Source organism: Grus americana, chromosome 14 (genome assembly GCF_028858705.1).
Source record: "Grus americana isolate bGruAme1 chromosome 14, bGruAme1.mat, whole genome shotgun sequence".
Classification (NCBI taxonomy): domain Eukaryota; kingdom Metazoa; phylum Chordata; class Aves; order Gruiformes; family Gruidae; genus Grus; species Grus americana.
The window spans coordinates 5,890,703-5,914,933 of record NC_072865.1 but is presented as its reverse complement, the minus strand read 5'-3'; the positions used below and the strand labels follow the sequence as shown (position 1 = coordinate 5,914,933).

General features: G+C 37.2%; 1 protein-coding gene across 4 annotated transcripts in view; it reads right to left on the bottom strand.

Moving 5' to 3' along the window:
- Window positions 1-24,231, bottom strand: part of CNOT6 (CCR4-NOT transcription complex subunit 6) — a 33,866-nt gene that overhangs the window by 6,264 nt on the left and 3,371 nt on the right. For 2 of the 4 annotated variants that reach the window (XM_054841561.1, XM_054841560.1), the window contains 9 exons: window positions 12,402-12,515; window positions 9,651-9,837; window positions 5,774-5,859; window positions 4,720-4,824; window positions 4,568-4,636; window positions 2,982-3,139; window positions 2,333-2,487; window positions 1,227-1,381; window positions 39-269 (listed from right to left, as the gene is read on the bottom strand). In XM_054841561.1, coding sequence (XP_054697536.1) covers window positions 39-269; window positions 1,227-1,381; window positions 2,333-2,487; window positions 2,982-3,139; window positions 4,568-4,636; window positions 4,720-4,824; window positions 5,774-5,859; window positions 9,651-9,837; window positions 12,402-12,513 — 1,258 coding nt within the window. In that variant the 5' untranslated portion in view covers window positions 12,514-12,515. The remainder of the gene's footprint in view (window positions 1-38; window positions 270-1,226; window positions 1,382-2,332; window positions 2,488-2,981; window positions 3,140-4,567; window positions 4,637-4,719; window positions 4,825-5,773; window positions 5,860-9,650; window positions 9,838-12,401; window positions 12,516-24,231) is intronic. The other 2 variants (XM_054841562.1, XM_054841563.1) reach the window with 1 other exon arrangement.

The following is a 24,231-nucleotide window of genomic DNA, read 5'->3' as shown; positions in this document are numbered from 1 at the left end:
AACAGTCTAAAAAAAAAAAAAAAAAATAGAACTCTTACCAGAGTCTGGTAGAGAATTGAGATCTGCACACAGTACAAGTGGAATGGTTCCAAGTTCTCCCGAAACACCAGGTTTGAGACTACGAGAAGCTTTATCAATAATGTTCTTTACCTCGGACAGGAACATCATAGTCTGAACCAGCTTCACATCAGAATAATCTGGGTCCCAATGCATATGTGCATTAGCTACAAGAACTAGCTGCTTTTCCATCCCAAGATGTGGCTTTCCAGCTAAAATTTAAAATCAATTATTTATCTTACATGGTCAGCAACAAAACCCATTATTATTGAGATTTTTAAACAAGATGTTTGAGGGGAGGAAAAAATAAAATAAAATACCAGTATAACTTGAAGGGGGTTAATACCATTTAGTTTAAAGGGGTCATACAACACCTCTTACATCTGCTAAGTGTTTTAGTTGATATAAACCATTAGGAATAATTGTGTTTCACATCTAAGACCATTAACAGACAGACTGTCCTGTTACAGTTAATGCTTACATATTTAAGAATACTGTGAATTACCATAAATAACAGATAATACTAATGACAGGCAAATAGTGTAGTTCTAAATTTAAATTAGAACAGTTTTCTTCAGGTTGTGATGATAAACAAGCACTACTCATATCTTATTAGGCAATGAGCTCTGAATTTTAAGCTATCCACATTCTAAGTTACCTCTCTTGCTAGAAGTGCTTCTTAAAAGGCTTGTTTGTTAGAATCTGAATTAATAAAATATCATTTGGATAAACATAACACAGGCTGAGTAGGTACCCACTGTGATACTTACAAAGCAAATTTACATTTCCTAAATTAAGAAGACAGGGCAGAACAAGGTTGTGTAAGCATGACAGTGAAGAAAATAACAAGCTAAAATGATGCAGATATATGACCCAGAAACACGTGACTAACGCCGACTCTTTGATACCTGTACATAACTCCAAGAAAAAAAAATATCACTCAAGTCTTTGTATTTTTTAAGCAGAAAGGGGAAAAAAAAATCTTCATCATTTAAGCAATATGACTTTTCCCCAAATCCTCTTTGGAACTAAATTTGTCTGAACATACAATGTGCAAAGTTTTGCTCATATGTAGAAGCTAGTTTCTCTGGTTTACTATAACAAAAGTCAATTTTTTTTTCACTTACAAAATACAATCTATTAAAAAAAATAAACTAAATAGGACTTACATGACATTTCTATCAATTCCTTTCGCAGCTCTAACAATACAGCAACTCCAATGTTATCTTTTGTCATAACTCTGTTCAGCATAGCTTCCGAACCTTCCGAGTTTGCCATAGCTAGTTGATTGAATTCAACAGTGTGTTTTTGAACCAAAGTAAATCTGAAAGAGAAACATGGTATGGTTGGGGTTTTTCTCAGCAGCCAGATACAAAAGGAAATGTTACAGATAATTGTCCTTTTAATTAAGGCTCAAAACACATTTATGACGTGAAAGTCTCAATCACGTAATTTCATAAAATCGTAGGCTGAACTCAAAGGATAGCTTTCCTACCAATTTTTAGGTATTTTATACTTAGTTTCAATTAAAATATTAGAGAGACAGACAGACTCTACAGAAAAGGAGTACTTGTTTCAAATTCTGCACTAGTCTCTAGTTCCAAAATATAGGTTTAATAGAGGGACTAAATATTTTTTCCAAGCTGGATGGTATCAAACCTGGCACCTACATTTACTTGTGGACACAAAGGAATGGAAGCAAAAAGAGGAAGGGAAGTTATTACCCTCATATCGAAACAGTTGTACAAGTACAATATGACACAATCAGTAAGTGCTGCACCTCTTCAATAATGGCTTTTCTTCAGAAGCGAGCAGTGATATTAAGTGCCTTGTCTTTTGCTTTATCAGAAGGCTAATGTATCAAAAAGTCAACATCACCTGAGGTCTTATTGCAGCAATTCTGGGGATTATCAATACCTTTACTCAAAAAAAGCAAGAAAATGAGACATTTGCTTCATTTTTCATTATCGACACCTAATGGCTGGGACACACATGCTCAACAACTGAAGTATAATTTAGTGAACTCCTAACGCGTTGCTCTAACGGAATGAAATTTCAACTTAACTCTGTGCGTAACTAGCAATAGAAAAATTTTACGCTGAAGTTTTCTCTCCTACAGACCACTCTTTCTAATGATAGGAGTGCTCAATAGGAAACACTGAACGGCTACAAAAAGGGCAACTAATGCCACACCGTTTGAGCTATAGACTGACCTGAGAAATTATGTGAAAGAGAGCAAGACGCAATAGAAGGCTTCGCAAAACACATCACTTACTTTTCTGTTTTGAAAAATATTGCACAACCATCGACGTGTTTTCTTTCCTGTTCTGACATTGTCCTAGCTCTAGATTTTGGACTGAAGAATCCATTGTAGCCACGTTCTTTCAATTCTACCAGGAAAAAACTGTAGTACTGTTCTGTTTCAACCTCCTATAAAGTTGTAAGACAGCACAGCATGAATGTACTATTAGCAAAATACAGAAGACTGACATTATTTAGACTCTTCAGAAGTGTAAATCACTTTCAAATTAGATTTAAGAGAAAAAAAATGGTTAAGAATTAAGTACATCAGAGAATGCAAATTTGAGAGCAATATCTCTATTTTAAGAAAATATAAATGAATTTCTGCAATCCCCAGAGTTATGATTATCTTAGCCTTTTATTTGAAAATACATACACATGCAGGCACAAAGACACCCCCACATACATTTCTTTGATCAGCAGCTGCTGGTTCACATTCCAACTGTGTGGGCTGAAAAGCATTCTTTTGATGTCAAGCAACAAATAATGTTCTAAACACCACTTTTTTTTTTGTTTGTTTTCAGAAGGTTTTGAAAACAGACCATTTACTGTAAATACATTTAATACAGAGAAACCAGCACACAGGAATAGAAAAGGAAAAGAAATAATAGTGTATCTTTTACCTGAAGACTTATGATGTCAGCATTGCAGCTCAGGATTTCCTGCATAATGGCTTTTTTTCTGTATTCCCAGTTCAATGCCCAAGATGGACAATAGCCATACAGCTGCCGGGTAGCATATTTATCACAGAGAACGTTGTAACACATGACAGAAAACAAGGCTGCAGAACAAAAATTTTACTTACACAATGATATATTTAACAACAACAAAAAAATTTACATATATACAATTATGTTCTTCACTTTTGTCTCCTGCAAATTTATCAATTCATGCTTCATTTGCTTCAATCAAAACACGGCTTGTGTATATATATATAAAAAAAAAAAAGTTAGTCCTAAGAAGATAAATTACAAGTTTGGACTTATGTCAGCTGTCTTCTAGCATCTAATTAGAAAACAAAACCCAAACCTCAGACAAATGTTCTGTATGCCAAGGGGTGGTCTACTGTGAAAAGCCTAAACCAAGGTAAGTGCATCTGAACACTTACATTGCTACTATACCAAGGTTTGCAAGCTCTTCAAACAGATTATTTAAAGTCTACCTTAATTATTACCGCCATGAACTGTACAGATCCGTAGGCAGGGTAAGGATCCCTTTGCACAATGAAAAAGTACAGGCAAAATAAACCCCCAATTGTTTCCAACCTCAAAAAGCTCACAATTCAGGTGTAAAGGCAAAACACATCTACTCTGTATTCATTTGGAACAGGAATGATAACGATAGTTTGGGGAAACTTGACAGGCAATCCAGCAGCATGGATTTCTGGTTTTGTTTTGTTGGAGTTTTTTTCTTTGATTTTATAAAGCACTAAGGAATTTGCAGTACAATGATGAGATACTTGGAAGCATATAGGGAGATCCTCTCAAAACTGGAAACAACTTGGGAAAAAGAAATGAGACAGCTGTTTGAAGATTTAGAAAACTGAGGCAACAATCTTGGGCTGATTAAGGGTCAAAGCCCAGCATTTTGAAAATAAATAGGTGACAGCAAGAGACAAGCTGCATTAACATCATGATCTTTGAAGCAACTGCTTTAATAAAATCAATAGGGGAAAGTAACGTACATCAGTCCTGAAAGAGAGGACACTGCAGTAATTGAGAAATACAGTAAGATTTTTGGTGTTCAGGTAAGTAGAAAAGGCTGTATTTTAGACAATTCATGCACCAAAAAAAGAGTAAACAATTAAACTACGACCTGAATCCCAACAGCAAGAAAAGTGCTGAGACAAAGATGATACATTGGTTATTTAAAAGAAAAAAATTTACATTTTTTGGAAGTTATGCTCATGTTCTTCCATTTTTTTTATTCTTCAACAAATGTTCTATTAAGCCTGTTATAATTCATCTATTTAACTAATTGTGGACAACAGTTTCAACTCCTGTGAGAAGGACATTAATTAAAAAGAAATTACTTTAGAGTACGAGACAGATAAATCTGGAACAGGTGTTCCAATTGAGATAGAACTACTTCAGCTGACTGGTCAGCACTGCACAGATGACTGGTTAATTTAAGCATCAAAAATTTTTAACAGACAGTAAAGATGCACAGCTTTTAAAACAGGAAAAAAGAAAAAAAAGCACTACATTACCTGTTGGTCTTGTACGGTCTGGTTCTTGCAACATAATCCAAGATCTTGGAGGTGGTTGTTCTGTTGAAACTATGGGAACATTTTAGAGATACAAGTGATAATCACATTTATTTTACACAGCAGAAATAAATGTTTTAAGAATGATCACTTACTTCTTTTTGCAGTACCTGCCAAATTATCAAGCAAATAGTTCAGTAGCCTTCGTGTCCCATCTGGTTCCTGATAAAGGTTCAGAATATCCTGTGTAAGTGGATTTCCTGCAAACACATTTACAGAAATATTGAATAAACAGAACCATTATTAACTTATGTATCAGTGTTTAAAGCTGGCACCTATGAGAATACTATGAACTATGAGCTTTCAAATCTCAGATCTTCAATCCCACAAAACAGCAGCTGTGCTAATAGCCCTAGTGAAGTTAACCGCATTCCCTCCTGCGTCTGTCTTCTGATCGACCATGCCAAAGGTGGTCATTGGATAATAGTGAATAACTGGCATAATACAACACACAGCCACCTCTGCTCACTTTGCTCGACGCAAGACAAACATCCACCATCGGTTTATTTGCCAGTCATATCTGAGTAGAGAGTCTACCATCTGCCAAATGCATAAGCAGATTTTGAGAGTTTTCACGGACAACGCACATTGCAATTATCCAGTTTTAAGGGGGAGAAAAACCAGACTTTTGAGACTTAACAGTGTTTAGAGATCTTGCATCACTCAGTGCTCCTGATTTTGTGATACAAGTTCCCCTGAGGTCAGCAATTTTAAAGCTAGAATCCATATGGTTCAGAGAAAAAAGAAAAAAAAGAAAGATTTAAATTGCTGCTTGCATAAACAGCACAGTACCCTAGAGCAGTACAAAGCACATTCCCTTCTTGGATGGAGTTGAATAACTACAGTTAACTGCAGAGTATTTCTTAGTTAAAGCAGCACTGTATCCAACCCCTCTGCAAGCAACGGAAAGCTTCTGCTCGCTTTGCAGAAAGAGAAGCAAACCTCTTCATACGTGGAGTGCTTCACCAAACTAGTTCTTTTTCTTTTTGTAAATAATCCCTAAATAACAATATTTATAAATGTGGAGTAAGTAGCTACATCTGCAATTGCTGCTCAGTAACATTTTATGAACTAGCAGTCTTACAGCTATTATATCTCAGAAGCGATCTCATTAAACAAAGCACCGATACCAAGAAAAAGCAGTAATACCTTTCAGACCCAAAGTCTGTAACTGGAACAGTTTTCCCAGCTCAAAAGGTAAAACTCGTAACAGGTTGTTATTTAAATGTAGTTCCCTGTAGATAGAGCAAGAATCATAGGGCTGAAAACAGACCAGTCTTCAGCAGTGTAGTACAAGAAGTTTAACTAAAAGAGAAACAATATACTAGCAAACCACAATATTGAAAAACTCAAAGACTAAACAGCAATAGGTAGGGAAATCCTGCTGTATTGAAACACACACACACACACACACACAGACAAAATATGTATTATGTTGAAGTACAGAGGAAAGTAGCTGTTTGGCAGGTTCATCTTTAAAAGTCAGAATTTTTGTAAACATTAGCAATGATTAGGTACTTTAATAACTACAAGTGATGAAGCAGTAACAGTTCTGACAAACCAGATCATGAAACAGTTCGGCTGTGATTAAAGGCCAAAAAAAAGGAAATTATATCCCAGAAAACAAATAAGCAAAAAATCCACAATCATGGTACTACAATTAGAGCTATCACATTACCATGTAATAGTCATTTACAATAGTAATTTTCTGTTGTTTGTTTTCACAATTTTAGTGTTAAGACAAAATACATGCTTTTTGACTTACAAAACCCAATATGCATACAGGAACAGAATTCATGTCCTGAATTCTGATATCCCAACAAGCTGGACAGAGAAAATGGACTTGTTAGGAGCTTTTCACTTTCTTAAAACACATTCCCATCTAAGCAGCGAAGACTTTCCTCACCATATTCGATATCAAGTTGCTACTTCAAAGTGTTTACAACTTGGTGCCTAGAGACTTTAAAAATACTTCTGGGCAACAAAAAAGGGAAAAAGAAAAAAAAAAAGAAAAAAGGGAACCTGGATGCCAAGAGTTACCTTAGCTCTTTTAGATTGCTACAAGACAGCATTTGAAGCAAAGAGACACAACTCTTCTAGCCTTGCATTTCAAAAGTAAACTCTGCCTGGTCCTTCCCTAACAAGGGCTTCCTGAGAAATTCTCTCCGTTTCACCTTGTATTTAGAAACCTGGGTAAAAGTGGCTTGTTTTAGAGACGCTCTGAGGCGTGTAATACTGAAAGAAGATACAGGAGGGGACTTTCTTTTTATTTCACTGGGTTATCTAGAAATACCAAGTCATTGCTCAGCTGACTGGCAGACTACAACACACCTAGCCAGCTGGGGTTTTTTGTTTGCTTTTTTTCCAATAGAAAATCCCATAGACAAAAGTATGTATTTTAGAGAGAAACTCAGAAGCCCACAGTGTCATTCTCGGGTTTCTAAGTATGAATGAGGCACATTGCAGGTAGAAAAGAGGATGGGGAGTTTAAAAAATTCAGCGTCTCCACTAGTTCCTCAGCACTTCCATAGACACTTGAGATTTAAATGCCTATTATTTTTAGGGATGATATTCTATATGAAATTGTAAAGCTACTAGTTTATTCTTTAGGAAGCTACTTTTTCCTCTAAGAGTTTTTCAAAGCACTGCTGAAGCCTAAAAAAAGTTATGTATGAATTACAAAAAAAAAAATGTACTAAATTCTTCTAGAGGAAAAACACTGAGCTGGAAGAACGGCTCAGTAGTAGGTATCATTACACTTTCTCTCTTGGATGAAAGAAATATTTTCTCTAATGATCCTTGCCTCCGCAGAACCCGCCCCCTCTACACAGCAAAGGGGATCACAGCAAATCCCACTAGTTCTTTCAAGCATATCAAAGGAATCTGTTTTACAGCCAAGCTTTCCAAGATAACATCTTATAGTGTTTATTTTTTCTCCTCTTTCCACAAAGATCAGAAATCTTACTGCTCTGACACCTCTTTCTTCAAGTACCTGCAGTAAAAAGGGAGATGTGAGGAGCCTTACACGAGCTTTGCAGTACAGACCAAACCCACAGCTCCAGATGTGGGAGCTGGAAGACCTGTTATCAATTCTCGAGTGTGAGAGCACAAACGATTTCTGTGGCTCAGGATACTGCCCAGTGTTGAATTACCGGCAGTTTGAACAACTTCCCAAAAGCTATGGAAAGCGTCTGCAGTAAGAGCCAGCCTGAAACCTAAACCTCCAGCACAGCTGAGACCTACAGAGTGCTATCACATAGGATGATATGGCTTTTTCTTCACTTTCACCTCAGTGAAAAATCATGGATCGGCTGCAATTACCGAGGACAGAGCACACAGTGGATTCATGCACTAGCTTTTCAGGTCTGGAGATGTGGATTCAAGCACTGTGTTTAGGTCACAAATAGAAAACTAGTGTGATCCTAGACCATTTCACATTCACAAGATTTAGCCTTCTCTACTCTGAAGAGACTTAGGACTTGCAAGAGCTGAAGCTTCATAGAATCAGCCAGAGTAAATTGGGAAAAGTGTTAGGAAGAAGGCGTAATATCTTTTGACAGTACTGACGACTACACGGTGCTAAGCTAACTCCATATCCTGAGTATTATGTTCACAGCAATATTTTAAAAGGGAAAAGACTGATGAAAATAAAAGGATGCTAATGAAGTAAAAAGATGAATTTGAGAATATTCCAGTAGGAATGGATAAAGGAGGGAAGAAACCTGTTACTAATAACTGTTTTTAACTGAAATAGTAACACAAAGCTTTCTTTGGAACAGACTGCTTCAAAGCTGCAAAAAACTGTATAACACACTACAAAACAGAGCTGCCAATTACGCTCTAAAAACCAACGTCGCTTTGCTCAGCCTCCAAGGCTGAGACTTTAACTGCTTTGGAATTCGAGCTTTTAGTACCAATTTAATCAGCTAGTTTAATCCTCCCCAACAGTGTGGACTTTTCTGAAGCAGAAGGAAATGCAATGGACTGATATTTCTATGTGAAAACTAGCTTTGCTTCCAGTTTCATTAAAGCTGTGCTGGCAGTCCATTTCTGTATTGTCTTCTTTACTTCTAATAACATTCTCATTACTTTTAGACTCAGTGTTTTCTGGATTACAGAAAGCTGTCCATAAATGTCTTCAAAATTAAAAGCAATGAAGGCGATTACTGGTGACTGTCTAATAAACCTAAGATAAGGCTCTTCCTTTGGGTCAAGGGCAAAAGAATGGTGCCTGTACATATTTACTCTTATATAAATCATTTACATATTTACATAACAGTGTTTTTACAAAGTGAAATGCTGCAGCCTTAATTATAATCTAAAAAGGCATCACTATTCATGTTTCACTTCCAAAAGGAGGTATCATTCCATGCAAACTTTACACATCTTGGCACTGTAAAATTGCGGGGGTGGGGGGGATGGAAGAAAGGTGTGCTTGGAACACTTTTTTCTCCTCCCCAGTTTGCACAGGAATGCAGTTACATGATAGCAAAGGTGGAAAGGAGATGCTATTGGACAAGTTGCAGTTGTTATAAAATAAACAGAATAAGAACTATTGTTAAGAATAATTACTAAAGATGAATAAAGAGAAAAAAATGTAGTTAGCATCATTATGAATGTTTAATCTGACCTTTTTCCTACCTTACTATGAGTTAAAAGCAAATTTTTTGTGCATCAGTGTTTCTTAGAGAAAAATGCCACATCAAGATTTGTAAGAGTCTGAAAAGAGATGCATGAGAGAGGAAACCTGATGTGGAAAAATATAAAATGGGTGATTGCTATCAAATTGAGCACTTCTGAAGCTCATTCTGTACTGCAATACATCGGAACAGATCACAGAAAAGCCAGCATTGCTATAGCTGCACAGACCATACCAAGTATTCAGGCACACAGAGACAAAGAAGTGAGGAAGGGGAAATTAATTTATGCTTTTCATTTACTAGAACATAAAAACTATGCTGAAATTTAAACTGTTGCTACAAAAATAGTAAGAGAATAATTTTAACTCCTGTTAAAGCTTACATACCTGAGTGACACCATGTTTCCGAGCTCTGCTGGTAAACTGCGAATTTTATTAGAGGACAGGTCCAAATATACCAGATTGTGAAGCTTGGCAATGTCTGAAGGAATACGGGATAAGGAATTGTCACTGAGATGCAAAGCTGTCAAATGGGTCAGTGTCCACAATGATGAACTTAAGCTTCTCACTTTCCCTGTGGGAGGAAGATACAAAAGAAAACAGAACATTTAAAATATATAGGTTTAGCAATAAGTGCACATTTTGCAAGTATGTATGGGGCAGTGAGAGGGGAAGGTTGAGGGGAGGAGTTATTATTATTCTTTTATTCAATGAAAATTCTATTAATTGCTGATTCTATAGATCAAAAAAGAAAATTGGCAATGCATAAGGTAACGTAAGGTGTTACCAGGGATGCTTAGGTTGTTTTTCTCCAATCCATACTTCAGGTTTAAACATCTGTCTTTCTCAAGTTCCATAAAAAACAAGACATGCTTACTAACTGACCATGAATTCAATAATTAACATAGGTGTAAGAAATAGATTTTTTCAATTACAGTTTATATTTGGGATGAAAGAAGCTTTCTTATTTGCCTCTTATTTCTGTTCAACGTCTTCAAAACCAAAAATCTATATTCTATGGCATTAATCCAGCCAAGAACAGATAGCAGCACTATATTTAGGTTGACTAAAATGCTTAGTTGAGAACATGGATTTCCAACTGGCATTCAACTAAAAGCTGCATAGACTATTGCCAGATATTTAAAAAAACGGTATGATTTTTGTATAAACTGAAGGGTGGAAACATGGATTTGTGTGACAGAATCAAGATTTTTACATTGCCGCATGCAAGGAATGTGAGATATCATCAGAAGGTCTCAAAACATTTCTTCTCTCCAAGATTTCTGCCACTACCCCCACCCCAGAGTGGATCCTTTTTCATTTACAGAAGTCATATCACTGTACTGAAAGCATTAGCAGAAGAGTACCAACACCAGTTTCTCCAAGGCAAAAAGTTACCTGTGACAGCCTTTAAAAACTACACCATGACTCACCAATATTAAGAGCAGTCTGGTTAATATTATACCAACATACACACATTAAAATTCCTTTCCTTAAATGATTTTCTTCAAAATAAAAGAAGTCATATTTAGTGCCTGGGGAAAGCTACACTGATACACGTGTATCTGGGACTCGGTCCCTGGTAACAAAAGGTTTAATACAGCTATCACTTCCAGTGAGCTGTAAGAAAGCGAGTGGCATAAATAAAGCCTGCAGTGAAAAAGCTCAGCAATTTAAGTGAGAGCAGTTAAAACATTTGTGGGTTTCTGTATTAGATAATAAAGTATTTTGCAAGGAAAACACCTAACACTTTATTAATGCAAACATTTATAAAGCAAAAACATTGTCACATTTTATTTTGCAAGGCAAAGGAATACAGTTCTCAAAGGATTCATGCTACTGTAATGCTCATTAAGAAATATTTTGAAAGGTTTTTTCAAATACAAATCAGTAATTCTTTGTATTTTTAAAATTTAATTAACACCTCTTCACCCCCCCCACAATGCAAACGGGTGACTGTGATCAAAGAAACCCTTGTAGCTGGAAGGATTTCCAATCAACATCACCGATCCACACTCCCTGCTCCCTACACCTCTCTTAGCTGGAATCAGCCCACAGTGAGATTGCCAGGCATGAAAGGAAAGAGCCATCACTTAATGCATTTCCTATGCAGAGGCAGCAGATGTGCAAGTGGATATCCAAGCCTAATGCCGATATGTAATGCTGATTCCTGAAGCAGCATTTAACTAGGTTTCTGCATCTGTAACCTTCAAGTAAAGAGCGTTATTCACATGTTAAGGCACATGGTGCTTGAAGCAAGACACAGATTCAATGATCTGGGTGGAAAGACTCTTCACAATTCAAAGAACACTGTTTGTATCCCTCCTTCCAGGAATTGCTCTATTGGGCAGTTATTTAGAAATGCCACGTAACAATCTTTGCAGTCTCTTAAAAGAGCCTCCATATTTAAGCAAAATTTTAGCCTAAATTTACATCACAAGGTAATTTTAAAATTCTTAAAATATTTACTTGAATTTCCTTGTAAACATACTACGTAGCAAAATCAGAATTTACTCAACAAATCAAGAGAGACTGGTGTCTCATGCCAGTTGGAATTCATGTTTATGAATTCTGAGCATTATCTTATTTTCAAGAAAAGATCAAAAAGTCAAACAGTATCTCAAAGCTAGCACAGTTCTTGGAGGATCTCTTTCATCTTTTTTTTTTTTTATCTCAAGAACAGAACAAACATTTGCAACTGCTTTTAAACTGAAAACTTCCGCTTCAATAGAAACTATGCTGTCATGTATTAATACAACATTGTGGTTACATCACTTACAGTAACAGCACGTCTATATATCATCCCCAACTTCACCCTCTTCTCTGACAAATTAGATCTTACACCCATCCCATCTTCTTAGAACACAAAGAGCTCACATCCCTATCCTCATCTGCCCAACTTTCCTACACATTACGATTCCCCATCCGCCTCAACTTACCTCTCCTACAGCTCCCTACATTATCCCAACCCAACCTCTTCCCTTGAGGCACCCAAAGGTTGGCAGCTGCTATGTTGGTGTGCTGGCTCACTTCATGGTAGGTAACTTCACTCCAGACTTCTTGTCCAAGCCCAGACTACATAGGCTACTCTTAACTTGCAAGAAGTTCATAACTCAGGACCACTCCTCAGTTTCTTACCACTTATTTCCAACTCTGCCCAGTGTGATTTCTTTCCGTTGGCTGCTTCCTCTGAGGACATAATTGTGTACATCCTCCGTGGATCAGGTGGATCGTACTTTTCCTTGGGCATTCCTGTCAAGACAAAAAGACAATTAATTAAGATATTGTATACTCAGAATTCTTTAAAAGGTAATTTCCATTTCAGTTAAATTTCCTATGGATGTTCACTCCAAATACTTTTCAAAACTTCAGATAAAGATAACCTGTGCCCATTTACAAACTTCACTGAGTGGGAAAGACTGCTGTAAAATAGAAGAACACAGATTCCCACTACTCCTGGAATGGCAGACGACAGCCTAACCCCCCATCCAATAATTTAACAAAATCTGCAAATGAACATAAACACCGTGTCCTGACACCTTTCATGGGTACATCACTCTGTCCTTCAAAAATCAATGCATCCTACAGGCTCTTGGTTCTTCAACAATGAAACTTTGAAGAGTGATGATCACCACCACCGGATTCTCCCTCATACAAATTATAAAGAAAACGTTTGCTAATAACCTTGACTATCTACCAGTTCCAGGTTTACGGCAATTCTCAACTTTTCACACAATTCAGCATTTAAGAAAAGAATTAAGGTTTCAAAAAGATCCTCAATTCTTTAAGTTTGCAAAACGTTAGCTTTTAATCCAACCCTTATCCTACTCTTTTCAATCTGTAAATGTTGTACCCAAGGTAGACATTTCTATCACTTTCTTCAGCCAGGTGTTTAACACAATTGTAACTCCATTTCTTTCTTTCACATCATTCCTGATAACTTCACCAGAAATATTTTTTAATTTCTTATCTCTTTTTACCATTCCCAATCATGGACCATGAAAGAGAAGTGGCAAAAATTCCTCTCCAAGAAAACCCCCCTCTTTCCAGCTTTCCTGTACCTCAACAAACTTGTGCTGTTTCACTGCAAAGAGGAGGAAGAAGAAAAAAAAAAAAGGTATTCCTGGCTCCATACCAAAGCCCAGTACCATAACCTTCACTGTACCTACCATTAGCTAGCTCTCCTCTCCCCCAAGAGAAATACATCTTGGTTTTAGTCATTTATGAGAAAAAACAGCTTACATATATTTTAAATAAGTAAATCAATACCATATTAATTTACAAATTAGCTCCAGGTTTTCAAGTTACATAGGACTTCCGATATAAATCACATTTATCACAAATAAGAGTAATGCTTTTGCATGGCCCTACATATACCTAAGAGCTTTTACAGCAAAGATTTCACCATCTTAAGCTTCCACATCCAAAATACATACAGAAAGGTAAAAGCAACAAGCTATAACATTATTTATATGAAGTAGAGAAATTAAACAATACTGGCTCAAATTACATTTACAAACCCATTACAAGCAATATTACGCGATTATTAAGCAAAATGCATTACAGCAATATTATAATACTACCCAAAACCGCTCAACTATACTGGTCAAAATCATAACCATACCTATCTACCTACCAAGTCTTTTAAGGTTTATCTAATTTTTTTCATATCCCAGACAACGCAAATACATCAGAAAAGCGTTGTAATTATATAGTGAATAAACAAGGAATAACTCGCAACAGACTAAACTATCAGCCAGACTTATTATTTATTGAATTGACTAGAAAATGTTTACTCCACATGTTAAAAAAAAAAAAACCCAAACAACCAGACACCCCCCCCCCAACTTTCAATTAATTATACATCTTAATTAAAATAAAGCTTTTAGGCATCACACGCTTACTTTAATACAACAGCTCTTTCACCAATTCCCACTCCTTGTCTTTCCCACTCCCACTACTGGTGAAAACCAGATTTCTGTAGTGAAAAGAAATTCCCCTTTAAAAAGTGAATTGTGGGTAAAAGGATGAGATTATAAATAGCAGCTGGGTGGAGCTCCTTAAAGAATGAAGACACTTGAGTACCCAGGGTACTGGAATCACCAAGTGTAACACTTCTTCAAACTAAGCTAATTAAAGGAGATAAGACTGGATTGTAACCAGCGGAAATGTAAAAGCGTAACTTCTCCCTGCAATAACTATACAACTAGCACAATAATATATGGCAAAGTAATGTACAGCACATCTCTTCTGAAATTACTATATGTAATTCTATATAATTCATAAAGACCAATGCCATGTAGGAATGCTCCAGTTTGTCAGGAAACATTTACCTTCCTCGGTCATTTGATGCTTTCTCTTCCTGCAGCTCCCTGAATTAATAAATATGTTCCAATTCTTCAAGAAATGAAGCAGGTGTAGTAGAGACAGAAATCTCATTCAGCACAGAAACACGAACATTCCCCAGAGCACGTTCAATCACACGCACTAATTAACAGCCTTTTTGGTACCAGCAGCATATCGCTCCTCACTACCAGAAGAAGATGACATACTTTTTCAGTGGGTTTTGTTAATGTGTGCTAAAACAATTAGAGATTTGAGAATTTGAGGTTTTAACACTGGATCCTGGTGACCCCGTGCTCCCGGTCTATCCATGGCACTACTCTCCCTCTCATTAAAGTTCCTGCTCTTGATGGGTTTCCCATTCTCAGTGCTGCATTTCATGGTGGATGATCCTCTGCTGTTTAGGGTCACCAGGAGCAGAAAAAGCAGCAAATGCTCAAGAGCCTCTTGGCTGAAAGAGTTGCTGTCGACCGACAGCATCACTGACATGGGCCACACCAGAACACCAACGATACTGTCACACCAAGCATTAGCACATCTTCATCCACCACGTAGAGTTCAAGATTTCTCAGGACTTGACAGCAAGGCTATATTTGGGTCGTATTTCACAGGACATCGTAAAACATGAGAGCAATACCTTGAATTGTATTTCAAAACTTCACAGCATGGAGTAGTTCAAGAAAATCAGTCTCTTTTACAAATCACTGTCTCTTATCATTTCTCCACCTCCCCAAATCCAAATTTAGAGCCTGCTGAGCTGCTACAGTTAAACATAAAAGCCGAGGTAATCACCAAATTAAATTGTACAGCTTTGTCAGACTAAAGCAATTTTTAGTAAGACCCATAAAATGGTGCTGAACAACCTTAGAGCTGTTGATAACTGCAGCTTTAAACCATCATGACGATCATCTTCAAAAGAGCTTACACCACCTGTAATTTTCAGTTGCACCAACACAGATGGTGGAAAGCACCACCGAAAGCACCACTGAACGTCAGGCTGTTACCACATACAGCAAGTTAGCTCGTAAAGGAGAAATTCTTTACCAACCAAAGATATGACATGGATGCCCAGAACACACCCCAGACTGTATAAATTTAATGAAGAGTATATTTAAATATGTTTGAATGCAAATTAAGTATGTTTTCTATCTTGTACCAGATTATTAAAATTGTTATTTAAATAGTTGTAAAAACAGAAGAGTTGGAGAATTCAAGAGGAGCATGGCTGCCCCTTCCAACTCCGAGTTACTCAGTCCCAACACAGAACTAACAACCCCTTACTCCAAAGAAACTGAGCTAAATGAGGCCTATGAGGTCAACAGTGCAAAGGGTCTGACACAGGGAATTAGATCTCAAGTCTTCAGTGTAGATGGAGTTTTAAGCTCTTGTTTGCACAGGGGTACTGAGAGAAAGGCAGCAGGACAGGGCAAGGGAGAACAGTGGCAGACAAGACCCTTCAGAGAAAGGTGCAGGGAGAGGATGATGAGGATCAGAGGGAGAAGAAGAAGAAAAAATTAAAGGTTGCTAAGTCAAGGGAGGGCAAACTGTTAGAAGAAAAGTTGCCCAATACAGCAGACAGATGATGGAGCACACGCTCTGGCTTCGCTCAGGAACAGCCCAAACGTTCACAGGTTGAGGTGCACCTGTACCAATTGCTGCCTGTCTCCCCAAATTAAAGCCATGAGTGCAGTCAGGTGAACAGCCAGGTCTGCCTTGTTTCAGAGAACTGTCCTAGGCAAAAGAGGGCATGATTGCCAGCAGCCATGCAAGTGGGTGTGCTGGGCCACGAAACAGCTGCTGCTCGGCTCCTGAGGAGCTCTTACAGCTGCAGCACCATCAAGGGTATAGCGTCAGGAATTGGCGGCCTAGAAAAGGAGGAGTTACCTGAGGGCTAAGCTGTTGTAGCTACACTACTAGCTGTAGAAGAATGAAAAGAGTTCAGACCATTGCCTGACAAAGCTTCTGAAAGGGTAAGTCTCCTAGGCTATGGGCATGTAGAATCTGGACTATGGGGTAGTTAACAGAGAGATGATGGTCTGGGGAAACTGCTTTGAGTGACAGGGTAGGAAAGATAGTGACTTTTTTTCCCCATCCTTCCCTTTTGTCCCTTTGGTGAAATGGGAAGATAGTGGGGAGAAAGATTTAATCAAAATGAGTAGGTGAGCAGGTTTTTTGAGTAAGCAGTAACTCTTTTTAAAAAACCACCAACAGAAAATACTACAGCAGTTCTTCATTTCCTGAAATGCTTTCTATGATACTACAGATATACCAACTCTATTTCAAAACTGAATGCATTAGATAACTCCTGTAGGCTAAGTACCTTTACAGTTTTAGCTTTACTATAAATGTAGATATCAGGTTTGTCCCAAAAACTCTCCTAGAAACATCAGCTTCTTCCATATCAAAATTTAAATTAGGCAAAGAAAACCTGACTTCTAAAACTTCATAGAAAACACAGAACAAGTGAGAGCAGCCTGGATTAATGTTCAGATAAAGTTGTATCTGATCAACTATTCTGAAATAACTATTTCAATATTTACTACGTACTATCAGAAATACCTCAAGATCACTATACTGAAGCATTACAACTCTGCTTCTGAAACTTCTTGACACATGTTGATGACTTCTTTTGACTTCCTCCCCCACCCTTTACTTGATATTACTTATCACTAATATGCTGATGTAGAAGACAGCCAGAAGGAGGGAGTAAACAAAGCAGCACCACATCTGATCAAATGCAGAATTACTCAAACTTCTTGCTACCTTAATTAAAAGCAGTGAATAAACTGTACAAATCTAGATCTAACAAAGTTAGAAGTAACAAGATAATTTAAGTAGTTTTCCATTTATCGATGCAGTACAGTATTACTTACCAAATAAATGACTTTAGCACTGCTGAAAAATAGCAAGATAGAATGCAATCTACAGTACTTCCTATTAATTATAAACCATTAAGTTGCTCAAAGATTTTGTAAAAAAAATGATGGGAGATATCTTTCTTTCTCCAAGCCCTAACACTGGAAGCTCATCCCAGATCGTTCATTTGTAACCTTGAAACTCCCTTCCATGCAATCCAAAGCTTTATTTGAAAATGGGTTGCAATGACTTCCCCATAAATCTAAGTGTTTCTTAAATTGAATGATATGTCTTGCATTCAAAGTTAACTTAGGATCCTCCTTACCTCTCCAAACTAGTCATTTGCACTGTGGTTTTACAACGCCTGAAGCAGAACTAAGCTGGTCCTGCTGCAGTTCCTTCCTCCCTGGGACTGTGTATTTCCACTTCACTCTTGCATCAGCATTGACTTTTGTCTGATAACAAAAGGAGCTGGTTAAGAGAATTAAACTGCCCAAAAGCTAAGGGGGAGAAGGAAAAAAAATATTTGAGGGAGCCTAGCTTCCTGTATTATTATTCCTGTATAGCAGTAATGTATGTGTGGATTTGTAGCACAGCTGTTTGCAGGACTGAAACCAGGACAACAATATAATTGTCTTTCTGGCCACCTGAAATCTCTTTGCGCACAGCAGGAAGCAAAATCTTGCTTCCAACTACCCTCACCCCAGCATCAGTTAAATAGTAACACTGAACAAAGTCTGAAATCCTAACTGAAGGCAAAGTACACTGCTTTTTAGATAACTTTAAAGTTGTAGCAGTTCTAGCAATGTATAGGCTAATCAGAAATGTTAACCTGTATTTAAAGGATTAATCTCTACTGTTGGGCTTTATTAGAATGAACAGAAATTACTCCTTTAAATTCCAAACAGTGACCCTCTTCAAAGGGAGGGGAAGTACATCTAAAATATAACTAATATGCTTTGGAAAAAAAATCTTTAAGGTCATTTCATAGTGTTGTATTTTAGTTTTTACCATAAAACTTAAGATTTGCTCATTTCCACTCAAAGACCCACTACCCATTCTTTAAACACGTGCTCTTCCAAAATGGATCAAGCTTACTGGTTTCACCTTCCTGTCACAGGAGGCACTTTACTCAGCAAGTTACAAATTTCTATAGGAACTTAATTACATTTCAGCTTAAAGTACAGGCAAATGAAGCAACAACCCTGGGAAACAGATGCTGTCCCTGCCTGGGATGACAAGATGCAACCTCTGTCTGCTCACAGAAAAACAACAGAAGCTTGAACGGGCTTACAATAAAGGTCAGTCCCTACAGAATTTACACACTTGGACTGGTGAGCTGAGTCGGTGACTGTATTGATCCTTGGTCTAATACCAGGCATGGGCAACAAGCTAGATAGTGATCTAAATAGTGAAAAATGATGAAAAAAATATTTGTAGACAAGATACTATGATGAGGAAAGGAAGACAGCAAATAACCCATGCATCCCAGCTAAACCTCAAGTGTCATGTGAAGTAAATTTGATATACTTCAGCTAGACTCTTATTTAAAATTATTTGGGGACAACCCACCCACCCCCCAGCCCCGAGACATAAAACTTAAAACTAGAAAATTAAATGCTTTTTCTGTATGCCTGATACTGTTCCTACAAAGCTTTCTAAACTTTGCATCAGTCTTGCTTCTATCAATGTCTTGTTCAGAACATACTAAACTGAAACTTTTTTTTAAAAAAATAAATCTTAACATACACCTCCAGTTTTGGATTTTCCAACTACTAGCAGCTATACACTATAATATGAAAGAATACTTGCATCCTGCTATGAAATATAGCTTCTGGTTCTATTTTGCTATGATACACAACTGAGCAAGTAGATAAACCAAAGTTCAGAAATGTAGGTGTAAGCTACCACCTAAAAGAAAAAAAAAAGAAAGAATTAAAGCTTCCTCAATTTAGAAAAATCCATACTAAAGCACATTAGAACTAAAATTACAAATATTTTGATGCTGAATAAGCAGAAATCTGAGGACTTGCCTATCTACTGCAATACCACCTTACATTTAACTTTGTAGGAGTGAACAAGATTGCTCTATTGAAATATACACAAACATCAGTGTTGCAAGAAAACATTTTTTTTTCTACTAGCATGCTACTTTTAGGTAAATATCAAGTCTGCTGTGTAAACACCTATTATTTGTTGACTAGTGCAAACACTCTTGGCCTTTTATTTTAAAAAGGCTGTTCAAGTAATTCTTTTTTTTTTACAGTAACTATATCTTATTGAAAAAGAGTAAGACTAGGAAAAATCAGACTGGGAATTGGCTAAAGGGTAATGCCTGAATCTTTCAGAATACATGCTGTGAATTAAAAATTTCCTTTTACCTAGCATGGGGAGGGATGGCACATAACAGCTGTGTGCACAGGCAGAACTGGAGCAGCCCAAGAATGACTCCTGAAATGCTCCCCACCCCCAAGAGACTCAACCGTAACATGCAGGAAAGTGTCAAGATCCCTTTAACCCAATTTGTAGCTTAATGTTGGAATAATCTAAATTAAAAAAATAAAAATGCTGTTGAGTACCCGACACAAAGTAAACTGATTCATTCCAAGTGCTTTTTCACTTGGTAGGATCACATTTTAGGGGCTGTTAGCATATTAGGATTTAATGACTTCATCAGGGAAGTCATGCTGCTGCTTCATATTTTGAGGACTTCTAAAACTAGAATTTTACATGACTGCCAATACAAAACCACAAGTAACCCTTCCTCTTTTTGAGATGTAGATAATGCAGTTGGATGTGAACATGCATCACAACTATATAATAATAAATACGAGATACTGATTAAGTCAATATACTCACATCAACTAATGTGTATCTGGAATATGACTAATCAGATAAGTTATTTGATTTTTGCATGTATAAGTTCTACTACAGAAAACCTGGAAGCTGACAAAGTTTTAATAATCTTTCAAAATGTCTATAAAGCTGTAAAAGTTCTGCAAAACTCTTTATCTAACTGAAGCCGACAAAAATGAAACATCCTGAAACTTAAGAAAAGCAAAGCATCCCAGTTCAGATCAACTGGGCCATAAAGGTCAAAGGTTATATTTGCTGTTTTCAAATCAGGAAGACTTGATTAGACTATAGAGCTATATAGCACTAACTAGATCAGGCTTTAAATTTCAAGTCCAAAAATCAGTCAATTCATATTTTTAAGACCACCATACTAAGTTTTGACCTCCAGGTATTTTAAATTTAAAAGTTTATTTGTCCTTAACTAACTGTTTATAAAAATGCAACCTGTCTGGTTACAGGGTGCATGGCAGCGGTAGGAGGTTGCCATTTTCCAACCCTCTACCTCTCCTGCCCCCCCCCCTCCACTTGCAATCACAATTTCCTATCAGATGAGCAACCTGCAGCCCAATATTTTAATGGTGTACATGTAACCCCCTAAACCTTGGAAGGCGTGAAAAACTTATTTAGCATAGTTTCACTAGTGCAAAGAAGCAATTTTCACTTCCATGTTCAGTTGCTATAAAGATCAGTTTGGGTTGAAAAGAGAATTCTAAAATGGTCAGAATACAAAAGGCACAATTCAGCACAGAGGACCCCGACTGCTCCATCTTCTAGACAGACCTACAAGACAGATCCATTTTATCTGACTCATGATAAAGAACTCAAATTCCCACCCCTTATGCCACACATCATCTAACGATTAGAAATACTACGTCCAAGTGTTCTCAGTGTAGTATAGATATAGTCCAGATGATTAGAATAGTTCTTAATTATTAGCAACGGTATGTAATTATGCCTATGGTAAAAGGCTGCTGTATATAAACATGAACACAAAACCAAATTGCAAAGCAAAGGCTGACCTTTAACTGGAATTCCTAGAAACACTTTGGCTAGCTAATGCGTACTATACAACAGTCAGATTTTTGTATTTTCTACTTTAGTGTATTCTGCCAATACATTAAAAGATCAGTCAGGTTCACTAATTAAGAATTTACTTGCATTACATAATTATATCCTGTATGAATAGAGTAGAACTTAGGATCAACTTTAAAAGGAAGAGCTCTGTCTTAAAACATTTAGCTACAAGTTTTAAAAATGCAAATATACAGCAAGATGAAGGCTTAAAAGCTTCACTTGAAAATGTCTTCAGAAAGCTAATGAGAGTGGTCTTACACTGCAAAACATTAATACAATACCAACTCTTACTCCCCTGGTTGTGTCCAGACAATTATATTTGACAATTAATCATGATTCTTCACAATACATGGAACATTAATTCTTGTTTCCAGTAGCTCTGCACAATTTCTTATCTCTGTCCAACTCAGTAAGCTATTCTAAATACTGGCACGTACACCGCAATGTACCTTACCACATTTTCCTTTACGTATCTGCAGAGTAATTACCACGCTTCTGTTGTTTTGTGGGTGAAAACATGAAGTCACTGCCCAAAACATTATTCTCTTTCTTAGCCTTGCAATAGAACTCAGGAGAAGAGACAACCTAGTTATTTTAAATGAAGTTTGGATACGAGCTCATTTTCAGCATTCCTGCTATAGATCTGAATGAGAGCTTGACAAGAGATACTGGTATCTAGATCCAAAAATCTTTGCCTAAAAAACGGTGTCTAAATATTTAAATGCTTGTTAATATTAGAGCTGCTAAACTAACTGAAGTTCAGGATATTACAGAACTCGTTCACGCAGTTCATACCCATCTAGCCACATCCTGATAAAGCAACCAGACTATTCATAGATTGTTTTTACTTCAAATTAAACCAACAAGCCTGAGAATGTTGTTCCACAACCATGCTCTTACGCAGTAAAGCCAACTCAAGATTTCTTTCCTGTCCCCATGTTCTGCCTCATCACCCCCCTCTGTTGTGTTGGTGCAGCTGTTTGTGAAACAATGCTGAAAACCAACGATACCTAGCTAGAACATGGGTTTATTGGGGTTGGGTTTTTTTTTTTTTTTTTTTTTTAAAAAGTAATGCTCCAGCCATGTCACTGGTTGGTTTTCAGTATTACTCCAATAACGGTTGTACTGACGTAGATTATGTGGAGTTAAGTTAATGAGCAACCAACACAGCAGCTTTGCAAGTCCTGCCACTGCAGAAAAGTCCTGATGTACCGCACCAGAAGAAACCATGGGGTGATCTAGCCCATTGCTCCCTATGCAGAAAGCACCTATGCCATGACCCACAATTATTGTAAAATTGGTTCTCAAGCCTCCAGAGGTGGATCTTTCACATTCCTCAGCAAAGCAAGGATTCCTTTCTGGTTTTAATTATTCTTCACACAGATCACTTGTTCCTAAAAACTTGTCCCTGAAAGTATTCATCTATTTACACACAAATTTTGATTAAGGCAGCGCTAAACTCCTCTGAGTCCACAGGACCTTGCTTTGTCAGGCAAAGCTCTTCTGTTGGGTGGACAACCATTAAAACTTCTTTAAAAGAATATTAAAAAGTGTTAATTGTCAGTTTGGCATAAAACATCTTAATATGTGTCATTATTTAGCCATTACAATGCTCTCTCCTTGTGCTGACAGGTGATACACATCAGACTGTGCATGCTCAAACCTAGCTGCGTTTTAATTTCAAGCCTTCCTGTCTTTGTAGGTGTCGGTTCAATGTGTTCTTTTTCTTCCAAAAAGCACGTGAAAGGATGTGTCTGTGAATCACACCTAGTGGTTAAAAGTTTGGTTTTTTTTTTTTTTCTTTCTCATCCCTGACTCTACAGATCTACGCAGAGAGATACTTTTGTGGAATGCCATTTAAGTCTGATCAACTTGCAAGAGCCACACCTCATTCATCAATATACTCTAAAACAGCTCAACCAGTAAAGCTGCACAGATCATTTGCAATATACATATACTAACTTAGGGTACACTTCATGGTCTCCTAACTACGGCAAGATGCTGTACCCTAATGACATGAACTATCAGATTGCTTCAGCATGTTCAAGAAATCTCCAGTTTTCAGACTGAAACTACTGCCTTGCTCAGGAAAGTGGCAAGCTCAAAGAGCTGAAGGAAGCCTTGGAGATACTGGTATTATAAAATGGTACAACATCTTTAGGAGAGGCTTAAGGTAGGAAGCTGCTTAACTTGTGAAATAAAGGTTGCGTATCAGGTAAATGAACTCAGACACACAAAAGAGCCATCACAATATCCAGGCTGTGATCATGTCTGGCTGGCAGCCTCCATAACAGTCCTAACGGCTTTCCCAGTCTAAAAAAATAAATAAATGTCTTCCTGCAGAGGTCCATTATAGCATAAATTGGAATACTAACAGCAAGTATTTTAGTTCTAAAGTAAACAACTATGTATATATTTTCTGCTCCTAGTCCCTCCTTGATTCCTTCACTTAAAAAAAGCCCTCTCAGGCATTAACAAAAGGATTCATGTTGCAGTCTTACAAAAGAGAAAATTGACTTGTTGCCGATTTTTTTTTAAATAAGCACCATCTTGGAAGTGTAATTAGTAGCTCAAAAGTACACGTTAAGCATTTAAACAGCTTTTTCTATGGGACCTGCCTAAGCATTTGTAAAGTCTTCAAGACTTGAACTGCAGAAATTGCTCAATGCAGAAATTGCGAGCGCAGGTCCCCAAGCTTATGCCAAGCTTCCCTGTTGAGTGGACTTCTACAACCCAATTTCAGTGTAGGAGCATAAATTATGTTACTTAATACAATGCTAATAATCTTGCAGGATATTGTACAATAATCACACTTCCCAGTGAAGCACCAACGCTGAAG